The 12,405-nt window shown below is 31.6% G+C and overlaps 1 protein-coding gene across 2 annotated transcripts in view; it reads left to right on the top strand.

Moving 5' to 3' along the window:
* The window catches only part of Glyp (glycogen phosphorylase), a 118,544-nt gene that overhangs the window by 88,410 nt on the left and 17,729 nt on the right, over positions 1-12,405 (top strand). For both annotated transcript variants that reach the window (XM_089092553.1, XM_089092552.1), the window contains exons 11-13: positions 1,701-1,815; positions 4,266-4,448; positions 7,518-7,643. In XM_089092553.1, the coding sequence (XP_088948679.1) occupies positions 1,701-1,815; positions 4,266-4,448; positions 7,518-7,643 (424 nt within the window). The remainder of the gene's footprint in view (positions 1-1,700; positions 1,816-4,265; positions 4,449-7,517; positions 7,644-12,405) is intronic.

Genomic DNA, 12,405 nt, shown 5'->3' with positions numbered 1-12,405 from the left:
ATTCCCAAAGGAGAAGGGGTAGTGACACCCAAGACCGTACCCAGGGGGGGGGGGGTGGACCTCCCCCCCCAGAAATGTTTGTCTGACTCGTAAAAACGTAACCAAAAGAGATATAAAGCAAATTTTGTATGCGTTTTTTTCGTTTTTTTGTGTAAACCCCCTTCTGTTTCTGTTTTTTGCATGAACAGAAGAGAAACAGGTACTTTATAAACAGAACAGAAACAGAAAAAAGAAACAGTGCCCATGCTTATATGGGAAGCGAAGTTTGGAGTCTTTAGGAGTAAAAAAGTCTTTTGGAGCCTTTTGAGTTCATACCTGTAATTTGTCAAAAGATTTCTGTACTAAATGAGTTTTTTTTCGTAGTCACATATCACATATATGATTTTTTTTCGTAGTCACAGTTGATCAGGTCAGATTGAATCACAGTTGATTCGATGCAACAGTAAGATCAGGTGAAGGTTCTATGCATTTTAAATGGAATAAATTGTGTAAGTGATTATATTTCAGTGGAGAACGAATATTTAATCCTCACCCTCCTCCCCACCGCGGAAGGAATAGAGAAGTAGATATAGGGAAGCAATAGAAAAAGGAGCTTGAAAATAACTTAACGAGGCATAAATTAAGCTCTGAATTCATTCGTGAAAGTTATTTTTTCAGGAGTGATTGTTTTCGTTGCCCCTTAGATTTTGAAAATGCCTTTTTTGAGCCGTTTTCATTGAAAAATGTCTTTTTCTGGTATTTTTGCTGAAGAAATGGAAAAAATGAAAAATTTGCTCCGCCCCTAAACTTTCATGAATTGACGCCACCAGTTTGAGACTTTTCTGGTGTTCTGATCATCAGCCTAGCCCAAACAATGAATTCGTGAATCCATTTTGTACCCGCCTTAAACTCCTGGAATAAATTCAGTACAATTAAGATCTCCACTGACCAATTGTTTGTGTGGAACGTATTATTATTAGTCTTTTGCCAATTAATTGTAGGCCCACCCCAAAAACCCTCTCAAGATTAATATTGATCAAGTTTATCAGAAACAGAATTAATTGAATCTTAAGTATTTTATGAAAAATCGATAATATGGGAGGGACATTTTTGAAAATATTTATCAAAAAGATCCTTGAGCCGAGGTTTAACAATCAACGTAAAACGTAGTGTTGTTATTAGTCTATATCGAATTACTCTATGTGTGTGTCGTCTCTCTGTTTATGTCGTCTTTGTGGGTGTGTCGTCTCTGAGTGTGTGTCATCTCTGTGTTTGTGTTGTCTCTGTGTGTTTGTCTTCTCTGTGTGTTTCGTCTCTGTGTATGTTTAATCTCTGTGTTTGTGTCATCTCTGTGTGTGTGTTGTCTCTGTGTGTTTTTTATTCCCTGAATGGTATTTTTATTCCCTGAGGGCCTTTGTTGTAAACTTGTTGGCATATCAGATAGCCTAGCTGGTAACTATATCTCGTATGTATAAGATGTCCCCAAATTATCACAACTTGTGAATCCCTACTAAAACGGATTATGTAATTGTTGTCAACAAAGGAGCTCAGATGTGAACATTTTTATAGTTTTTTAGTTAAATTTCAGATTTAGGAAGTTTCAAATCTTCTAATTGTTCCCCTCCTCATCTCTATTTCTCCCCCTCCCTATCTCCTCTTGTGTTTTGATGTGTTATTCTGTGTTGCCTAAAGACACAATTAATGTTTTCGTTTATTTTTAGTTTCCGTGATTTCTATGAAATGTATCCTGAAAGATTCCAAAACAAAACCAACGGAATCACTCCAAGACGGTGGCTTCTACTCTGTAATCCAAATCTTGCAGATGTTATCGCCGAGGTAAATTTAGGTTATTTTTGATCAAATGTAACAGGTTCCCTAGTTAAACGTACTGTTCTTAGGGAAAGAGTAGCAATCATCTACTGAAAATTACACTGGACGATAAATTTATTTTGTGCGAGGAGGCTGAGGGGTATAAATTTGTAAATAAGGGTAAATTATACAAAATATAAAAGAAATTGCGGGCAAAATATCAAAAATATAGAAGTGAAGGGGGGAACAGACTCAAGCACCCACATTGTCCCCTTACACATACGATGCTTTGCCTTTTATGCAAGAAAAAAAAGGAGAATTTTTGTCATGGGCCGAGGAAGACAAAATTTAATTAAGATCTAGGTCTCTTCAAATTAAATAGCCTTAAGTATTACCCCTCCTTGGATCTGAATCCTCTTGGATAAAATTAAATTTTAATCCTCATTGGATCAATACTCTCTCATTGGATTATAAGCCTAAACTTATAAGTTACCCTCCACTGCAATAATTTCCTATTTTGAAATATTATTTAAGGCGCTTAAAAAATTCCAGTTCCTTGCAACATTCTTGCAGTTAAAAAAAAAAAGGGCATTTGATAATGGTGAAAAGTAACAATAAATGTCCTGCTGCAAGGAAACTATTCGAAAATTGAAGACATTAGGTTTTTGGTATGGTATAATAGATGAAAATCCATGTTTATGGTTTCTTATTCTAGTATATTTTTTTCCTTGACAATGTAATAGTATTTTCTTTTCTATGTTAGTTCTAGAAAACTGTAATTCTTCCAGTTTCTGATGCTGATAAGTTATGTTATGGGGACTGCAATGACGAGTTTGTGCATTATCTGTAATGCTTCAGATCAAGGGTGCCCAGAGTATATTTTAGCCCCTACTCTGCCCCCCTCTCCCCACCCTATTCAAGAAATAAATATTAACTTTTTTAATGTTTGGAAACAAAATATCAATTTCATGACAAAAAATAAATTTTTGACCCCTCCCCCTCTTCCCCAAGGAAAATCTCTACAGCCCGCAAACACCCTCAACTTTTTTAATTCTGTTTGGTTAGTACTTTAGATCCGTGGCCTGCTAATCCATTTTGTTTATTCGATATATGAGCCCAGGTTTTTTCATATGGATTCTAGAAGCCAAGTCTCTTTTAAAAATAAGGATCTAGTTTGTTTGGTCGCCTGAAGAAAAGTAACCACTTTTATGGCAATTTTATTTTCCAATATACATGTGAAATCATTATGGATTTTTGTTTGCGGGTAATACTTGTCTTACTTAAATTTAATATTGCTGAAAAGTAATTACTAGCACAAAAGACGAAAAACATCATGCTTTATCATTCTAAGGACGTAAATTTTAAAATTTCGAAGTACTATACCAAAAACTGGAACATGAGCGCAAAGAGCATTTGATGGAAGCAGAAGCAATGATTAAATGTTTGATCTTAGCAGTTATCACTGCTAAACTGGATGATTATCAGGCGTGTAGGTAAGTTAGGGCGATCCTGACGAAAAGGCATTTCTGCATGAGACAAGAAACGGTTATTTACCTTATACCAACCTGAATAAAAAGATTGGGGCAACCCTTTAGAGAGCCTAGAGCCATGAGATCATGATATTTGCCACACTCAACTTCTGTAGACTGGATTGTCAAACTTCAGTTGCCATCTATTGGTGCCAAATTGCAGCAGCGCCAAGTACCTTGGCTGGTTTAATTGCCGGTGTGTGATTGATCTGTGAAAAAGATTAAACTTTGGTATAAAAAAAACGAAAACTTTGTTGATTTGATGTAATGTTCCGAAAGAAATCTCAGCACCTGTAGAATTAGAAAATTATTACGTTGGTGCCATCATTGGGGTGGATTTTTATTAAGGGCTGATCGTTCAAAGTAACTAGGCAACAGTTTCAACTTAGAGTTTGTCTCTAAATTTAGAAAATTGTCACATGAGTAGCATTATTTTGTCTTGGGGGTGTGTTTTCTCCAGGAGTGATCATTTCAAAGCAACTAGGCAACCGTTTCGACTAAGAGTTTGCCTCTGAAATTAAATTATTACATTGGTGTCATCATTTTGTCTTAGCGGTGTATTTTCCTTCAGGGGAGATTGTTACAAAGCAATGTTTGTCAAACGAAACCAGATGTCTCGTTCAAGAGCAAGTTTCAATTAGATTCCATTTGAAGTAGCAAAAAACAGTTCCAACAACTCTTTAAAAGCCTATAATGGACAAACTACAGCAGTAATCAATTAATTAGCTGATTAAGTGACAGTGTTTGATTGATCTATGAGTTTATATCGAAAAAACACTAATTCCGTCTATCAAAGCGTTTGTGTTCGTTTTGGTGGTTTTATTTTTTATTTATTTTGTTTTGGTTTTCATTCGTGGTCTAGTCACAATTTTTATTTCTCCTGGTTTATAGTAAAAGCAGTTAAAAGAAAACTTGCAGTATATTGTTTAATTTTTTTTTTTTTTTTAGAAAATCGGTGAAGAATGGACTGTTCATCTGGAACAGCTGGCGTTGTTGAAACCTTATGCCACAGATGCCAACTTCCAGAAAGCTGTTCAGACTGTAAAGCAAGAAAACAAAATGAAACTCGCTCAGTACCTGCAAAAAGAATACGGTGTCGATGTTAATCCTGCTTCCCTTTTTGATTTACAGGTCCGCTTTTTTCCTTTCTCTTTTTCACATGTTTTTGTTTCAAGCATTTAAATATCTATTTGTCTCTTCCTTTCTTGGGACATTTTTCTCGAAATGTATTACTTAATTATATTTGATATGTTTTTCTTTGAGATGTTTACTTTAGTTCTTCTCTTCTCTTTCTTTTGCATGTTTTTTTCTTTTAATTTTTCTCCTGCTTCCCTTTTTGATTTACTAGTTTGACTTCTTCTTTTCTCTTTTAACATAGTTTACTTGTTTTCTTTTTTGGTTATATTATTTTTATTTCTGACACTATAAGTTTAATCTTTCTCTTCCTTTCTTGGGACATTTTTCCTTGAGATATATCATTTACTCTTTTTTTCCTACACGTTTTTCCTTGAGATATTTCCTTTAGTTTTATTCTTCTTTTTTTGTAGATTTTTCCTTTAGATATTTGTTAGGTAGGACTACTGGTAGAACTGCATCCCAATGTTTAGAGCATTGTAGATCGATAAAAACAGTAGAGTTATTCCCTATATCAACCCTTATACACAGCCAGGCCGAGATGCAAGTGCTCCTGAGAACATAAAAACATAAGCGACCTTAGATTTGTTTACGGGTAGACAAGTCAGATTTCTCTTGAATGCGAAACTTGGCATCACTTTTGTAACACTAAATTTTAAATAATCTAATTTTAAATTAATTGACTCCAATACATGTATAAAAATCGGTAATTAGTAATGCTATTATTTAGATATTTTTAGAATTTTTAAGTAGGTTGCAGAGTCTCGAGTTGGTCTCAAAGGCATTTTGAGAAAGTTTCTGCCAAAATACGTGTTCCAGGGTAATATACATTGAACCGCTGATGGCAGATCAAAAGTAAGAGTATATGGGCGGAGCTTTTATACGCGCCAAGACTGTAGTAGCCAAATATTACTGAATCGTGATTATACTGTATATAATCTATATACAGTTATTTAGAGAATAGTTGTAAATCAGGCTTTTTCTCTACAAAATGTTTTGTTATTCAATAAAGAAAATTTATAAGAAAAATTCATTTTTAATACAGATAATCATCTGGTGAATAGTCCTTTAAACGAGTATATGATTATTCTTGAAGGCATCTAAAAATATCTTCTTTTGTTTCTATTTTAAACGAATGAGTCTTCTTAACGAAAATTTCTTATGGACATAATTATCCCTTAGCGTCTCCAAATAATCCAACAGGAAGAAGAAGAAGACATACAATTTTAGTCTAGGTTCAAACGAAATGAGCTGCTGCAATAGATGGGATTCATCAATCGCACTGATGAACAATTTTAGTTTCCGTTATGTTTAAACAATATCTTTTTATTGTCTTCCAATTTTCACCCCCCCCCCCCCAAAAAAAATAATCGAAATCAAAAGATGAGACTTGAAACGAATCAGAATTTTTGTACTTCAGTCACTTATGTGAAAATGCGAAAAGAACTAGTTGCAAAAAATTCTTTTTACGTGCTTTTATGTAACTTCAACTGTTTAGAGGATCAAATTGTCAAAGAAACCTATAAACAGTTGTATGCCTGTTTACTCAAAACCTACTAGAAACTTTTCTTAAACCTTACAATAAAACTATGGCAATCATCAAGCATTTGTGTGTTGTGATATCATTAAATTAAGCAACTCTTATTATTTTTGCATTATTCTTCAACTATTAAAATTGTCCAATTCTTTATAATAATATACATGTATATTTCAAATCGGAATAAAACTGTGTACGCACACAAAAGAAACTAATAGAATTGAAGACAGAACTTCCTGTTTATGGGCATTTGAGCCTTTCAAAATGAAATTACCTATTCCGACTATGTAGCTAAGAGAGGTTGATTTAAGAATAGCCAGTAGCAGCTCATCAATACAACTAGTAAACGAATCTCCCCTTAAAATGACACCTTTCAGTTCATTACACTCAAAAAGAAAACGCCCCAATCCATCTTCCAAAATACCACATAATGAGCAAGTTCGCTGTCTGTTTGGAAAATTAAAATCCCTTCAATTTGTTGCTAATGGTAAAGAGCTGGTACGCACCAGAATTCAAATTCTGTACTTAACTGGTAGTTTTAACTTACATAATTTCACAAAAAAACCCTCTTTAATACTTTAGTACAAAAATAAAGTAGCCGAAGCACTTTTAGCAACGGTTCAATGCTGAATCTCCTAGTCTTTTAGCCTTGACTTTAAAGTCCTAACGTTCTAAAAACGTACTAATTTTCTAAAGGACCTTGACCATTACTCCACCTGTACTTCAATGACAACAAGCCAAGTCCCCTTTTATGGCGAGAATATTTTGTTATTGTCTGCACGCCATACATTCCTTTGAAGAACTGAATCTGAAAAGACTCCATTTGTTTAAATTGGGCCCGCACCTCATAACTCTACTGTAATGAAGAATGGGCAGTAATTTTGATTTGAATACTTCTTTGTATTTCATTAAACTATTGGCCTCCTTTAAGGATAAGCCATTGTTGTTTTCTATATTATTTAGCCTCTTTGGAGGGCTCGTAATAATTCTTTTCAATAGCTTACATGTTTTTTATTTTCCTTATGCATGTGTGGATGCATAATAACATTTATGATTTTCAAAAAACGAACATTAGAGTTTTAACTATGTTTACATGTAAGTAGTTCAGACAAATTGGAAAATCCTCTCCTAGCCTTGAACATCAGCTGCTAGGGCTAGACCTAGAAAAGAACAAATTCCAGCCAAAAGAGAAGCTACTTCTGAAAACAAGTATGAAAAAATTAAACATATATATATAATATATATATATATATATATATATATATATATATATATATATATATATATATATATATATATATATATATATATATATATATATATATATATATATATATATATATATATATATATATATATATATATATATATATATATATATATATATATATATATATATATATATATATATATATATATATATATATATATATATATATATATATATATATATATATATATATATATATATATATATATATATATATATATATATATATATATATATATATAGACATATTTTTTTTTAGGTGAAAAGGATTCACGAATACAAACGCCAACTGCTCAATTGTCTCCATATTATTACTATGTACAATCGTATTAAAGCAAATCCAATGGCCAAAATAGTCCCACGAACTATTATGATCGGTGGCAAGGTAAATGACTATTAATTTTACAATCTTTTTTTCAGTGCCTCTTTAAAATTCCCCCCCCCCCATTTTTTTTGGAAAATGCTTTCTACTCTGAACTTAATAAAGACATATCGATATTTATACGAATTTTTTTGATCTAATGGCTAAATTACATTTAAATTTAGCTATTTCAATATAACTTATATTTTGTTATGTTTTATTATATATTGTATTTTAATATAACTGCAACTTTTAATTAAGTTTACCTGCAACTATGGATTATCAGAGATCAATTAAAACAAGCCTGATGGTGACACTCCGAAATACTGGCCGAAATATTTCTTAATTGAACAGTTGATGCCTGATAATCTATAGCTATTTGTGAGCTTAATGCCTTTTTCTATTTATGTCCATCAATCAGGCTGGCTAAATAAATTTTCTTACATATTAATTTTCCAAGTTCGAATATCAATGCTCGTTATATATATATATATATATATATATATATATATATATATATTATATATATATATATATATATATATATATATATATATATATATATATATATATATATATATATATATATATATATATATATATATATATATATATATATATATATATATATATATATATATATATATATATATATATATATATATATATATATATATATATATATATATATATATATATATATATATATATATATATATATATATATATATATATATATATATATAAATTTGAGGTTCGAATATATAAATCAAGCCTCGAATATATCCGTGGCTCGAATATATTATCAGGCACATATGTGGATGGTCGAAATTTCTCACTACTCACTTAAGACATTTCTATTATTGCGTACAAAATTGATGCTTGAAATTTGTTATTTGACTGTTGCTTTGAAACCTGTCAAAGAAAGTATGTCTTAGAGAGCGCCCAAAAATGTCTGAATTTTAATGCCAGTCACAAATCTTAGTATTGTATGTTTTTTTTAAGGAATGTCAAGGATACGCTTCCAAATAGAAAATTTTTAAAACATAGCAGTCCATGAGGGCCTCCCGGAGAGGTCAGTCCCCGCCCCCTGGTAAAAAAGAATATAATTGAGTAATGAAACAAAAGAGTAAAAAAAAACATAATCCCATTTAAATCCTGGTAAAACTTAACTCCTGATGGTACTTGCCCCCTCCCCATGTGAAGGTTTCTGAGTGGCGCGCTCCTATACCAATCGATACAGAAAGTAAAAAGAATGAACTCTGAGGGTTATGCCGTTCAAAAATGGGAATTAATATGATAGCGTAATGGTAAAGATAAAATCGGAAGGGCAAAATTAAAGGCAAAAGGCAAAATGCTAAACTGCAGATAAAGTCTAAAGCTAAAGATCAAAGGAAATCCCTATTGAATATTTTTGTCTTGTTTATCTGTTCTAAATGTGTCTAGCGTGAAAAGAGAGCATATCTATATACAAAACTGAGGGAAAGGCAGAGAAAGTCAAAATACGAATCGTTTATTTATTCTTTCAAGAAAGATAAATCAAAGGAATATTTAAGCTCTTAAAACAAGTTATATTGCATGATCTATTGCTTGTTATCTGTTTGTAAATTCCTTTACGGCATCTAGTGGAAAATCATAATATCTTAAAAAAAAAATGTTTGGTCAAAAACTAAATAATTCCAGGGTCTGATTACCTGCCCTATGCTTTTATAGCGTTCAATTTATTGAAATGTTAATTTCACTGAATTTGAAATCCTGAAATTCATGATGAACCACGTGATAGTATCTTTTAAATTAAACAATAAACGAACACAAAGACAAAAGAAAAAACTTATTAGTCAGAAAATGGATAATTTAAATTTAAAATAACTCTAGTTTCAATTTATTAAAATATAAATTTCACTGAATTGGAAACATATTGGAATTCACAAACCACAATAAACCACATAATCATATTTTGAAAACAAAAACACACAAAAAAAGAAGACAGAATACTGATTAGTCAGAAAGTGAATACTTTAAATTAAAATATACATACTTTCAATTTATTGAAGTACTAATTTCACTGAATTTGAAATATTGAAATTCACAGCTAACCTCATGTTAATATTTTGAAATAAAATTGAGCCTAAGAGGAATTAGAAGCTTCAAGCTTCATTGGGAGCGAAGCATTATTCATCAGAACCAGAACAGTTTAAAATAAACCTGCTTTTGATTTATTGAAATATGAATTTTTACATTTTTTAGTTATTATTGAAGAAACACTAAGTTGACTCGTAACATAACAGTCATATGGCCAATAATAAAAAATAAAAGCTTATAAAAAAAAAAAATCAATCAAACTTTTTTGCAATCGACTAATGAATAATTTTTTAGAAGCTAATGTGAGTAAATTCATTCTAAAATGTAGTTAGGAGCATTTTGGGGCTGTTCCAACTTCTAACAGGAGGAATTTTGGTTACCACGGTAAGTGACATCACAAATTACAACAGGACGGAAATTTCATGGAACCTTTTAACATTAACTCAACGCATTCTAGATGCAAAAACAATTGTAAACTCTTTAATACTTTCGAATGAAAGCTAACGTGTAATTTTGTTTCAATTTTCGTGTATACTCTGGTAGTTACTATGATTTACCATACTCGGTAACCATGGTAAGCTGTGGTTGATGATGGTAAGTGGACTGAAACGGAAATAGTAAAAAGTGCCTGTACCAGTTGCTTGCAAGTTTAAAAGGTCGGAGCGATTATAGTAAATTATAGCCGAAATAGTTGAAGGATAAACGACCCGTCTTTATAATCAAGAACAAACGTAAACCTGAACATCTTTTCACTAGATAATACTCTAAAACCGAAATCAGTAATAAATTTTCTTTGAATTTTCTCTGAATTTTCTCAATGATTTCATTGTTGGGTGGAGATGGTTGAATTGCCTCCTCCATACGCTTCTTTTTTACGGTTAAAAAAAAAAATATATAATTTTACTTTTTACGAGCTAAATGCATGTCTCATTTAGTTTTAATTAATTCTTAAACAAATTGAAGGAAATATAAAGAGAAGTTATAAAAATTTAACAAAGTTTTGAACGAAATATCTCATTTATTTTAAACGATGTCTCATTAGCATGAGACAGCAGGTCTCATTTAGTTTTAATTTATTTTTAAACAAATTGAAGGAAATATAAAGAGAAGTTATAAAAATTTAACAAATTTTTAACCAAATATCTCATTTATTTTAAACGATGTTAATATTGCTTCGCTTTTCTAATTTACAGGTAGTTTTGTTCTATTCTCTTTTTATCTCTTTTCTCCTTTCTTTCCTTATTTGACAAAAACAAGGAAGTCTTGCCGTGCTTTAAAGTTGCTGAAAAGCAGCGAAGCAAAAAAGAAGTTAGTCCATTACATTCACTGTTTTAGATATATGATTATTCCCTCTGAAATGTCCTCAGAATTCGTGTTATAAATTGATTCCGTATAATAGTAACTTTGATGTGAAAAATAAAAAACAACAAAAAAAAACACGGAAGATATTTACGTAGCAACTGCATTTTATTAAAACTGTATTACGGTCAGCGTTCTGAATATTTTATTATTCCCATCTTATTCCCTCTGAAGTACACCCAGAATTTGTGGAATAAATTTATTCTGTATAATAGTGACTTTGATGTTACTACGTAGAAACTATTGTTTTCTACAATTGAATTTTAAGAGTTTAGGTTTGACTGCTACCCTATTCTGTTACAAAATTTTTAGCATAATGTCAATGGGTTGACCCTACGGAAGTGCGCTCACTGTCGCTGGAAACTTATTGTCGCAAATAGGGGTCGGGGGGCTTGGAAGGTCATTGTCCCCCTCCCTTCTTAAAAGTAATTTCTGTTTGTTTTAAGCTTCGTCACTATTTACTTTTATTTGAAAAAAACTTCTCTTTATATAATTTCTGTCCGTTTTTAGTACAATATCCAGCGTTAAATACGGGGAGGGCTGCATTTCTTCACAACCCACCGATCTTTACACTAAAATTTAACTTTTGCATAACAATGGTTTGAAAATGAGAATCAACCGTGAAAAAGTGAACTCCTGAAAATTATCTCAGATGAGCGGGGCGGGGGAGTGGATTGATATTCACTAAAGGAAGGTTTTGGGTCATAATTTTGATTTTTTTTTTAAAGTAGATAGATGGGCGGAGTGTGGGTGGTAATCGGACAAACCATGGTTATGTCCGATGCCACAACTATTTCCACCTCCTTGATGGTAGGCCTATATACTCTCTAACTATGTATTGATTTTTCGCCAAAGTCTCTGAATGCTTAAGCCTATATATTTTTTGGTTACTAACTGCTTATTAAGAAAATAATAAAAAAGGATGCTAAAGCTTACTTTAAGCTATGAGTTTTCAGGGTTTAGAAGGATTATCAGACAATAAATTCAACAGTCAAGGGCTACGGCTTCATCAGACTTGTTTAAAGCCTTAAAACAAGAATTTTTTTTCTTGAATTTTGTAATGTTCCCTAACGCAGTCTCAAACAGTTCGAAGTAACGAACTGTAAGTAAGGAGTGACCCGGCTCAATAGTAACCGAAACTAAAAAACGGAATTTCGATACCAATAAATACATCAAAAGAATTATATTTTTATTCTGATTTCAAATATATAAGTTTCTTCAATTTTAGTCTTACCCATCAAAAGTTACGTTCCTGAGAAAAATTGCCTTATTTTCGAAAAAAGGGGGAAACAACCCCTAAAAGTCATAGAACCTTAATGAAAATTACACCACCAGATTCAGCGGG

Source organism: Artemia sp. Qi Xiang Cuo, chromosome 7, assembly GCF_049724085.1.
Source record: "Artemia sp. Qi Xiang Cuo chromosome 7, ASM4972408v1, whole genome shotgun sequence".
NCBI classification, from domain to species: domain Eukaryota; kingdom Metazoa; phylum Arthropoda; class Branchiopoda; order Anostraca; family Artemiidae; genus Artemia; species Artemia sp. Qi Xiang Cuo.
Note: the sequence above shows the minus strand (reverse complement) of the source record. Positions and strands in the feature narration are given on the sequence as shown.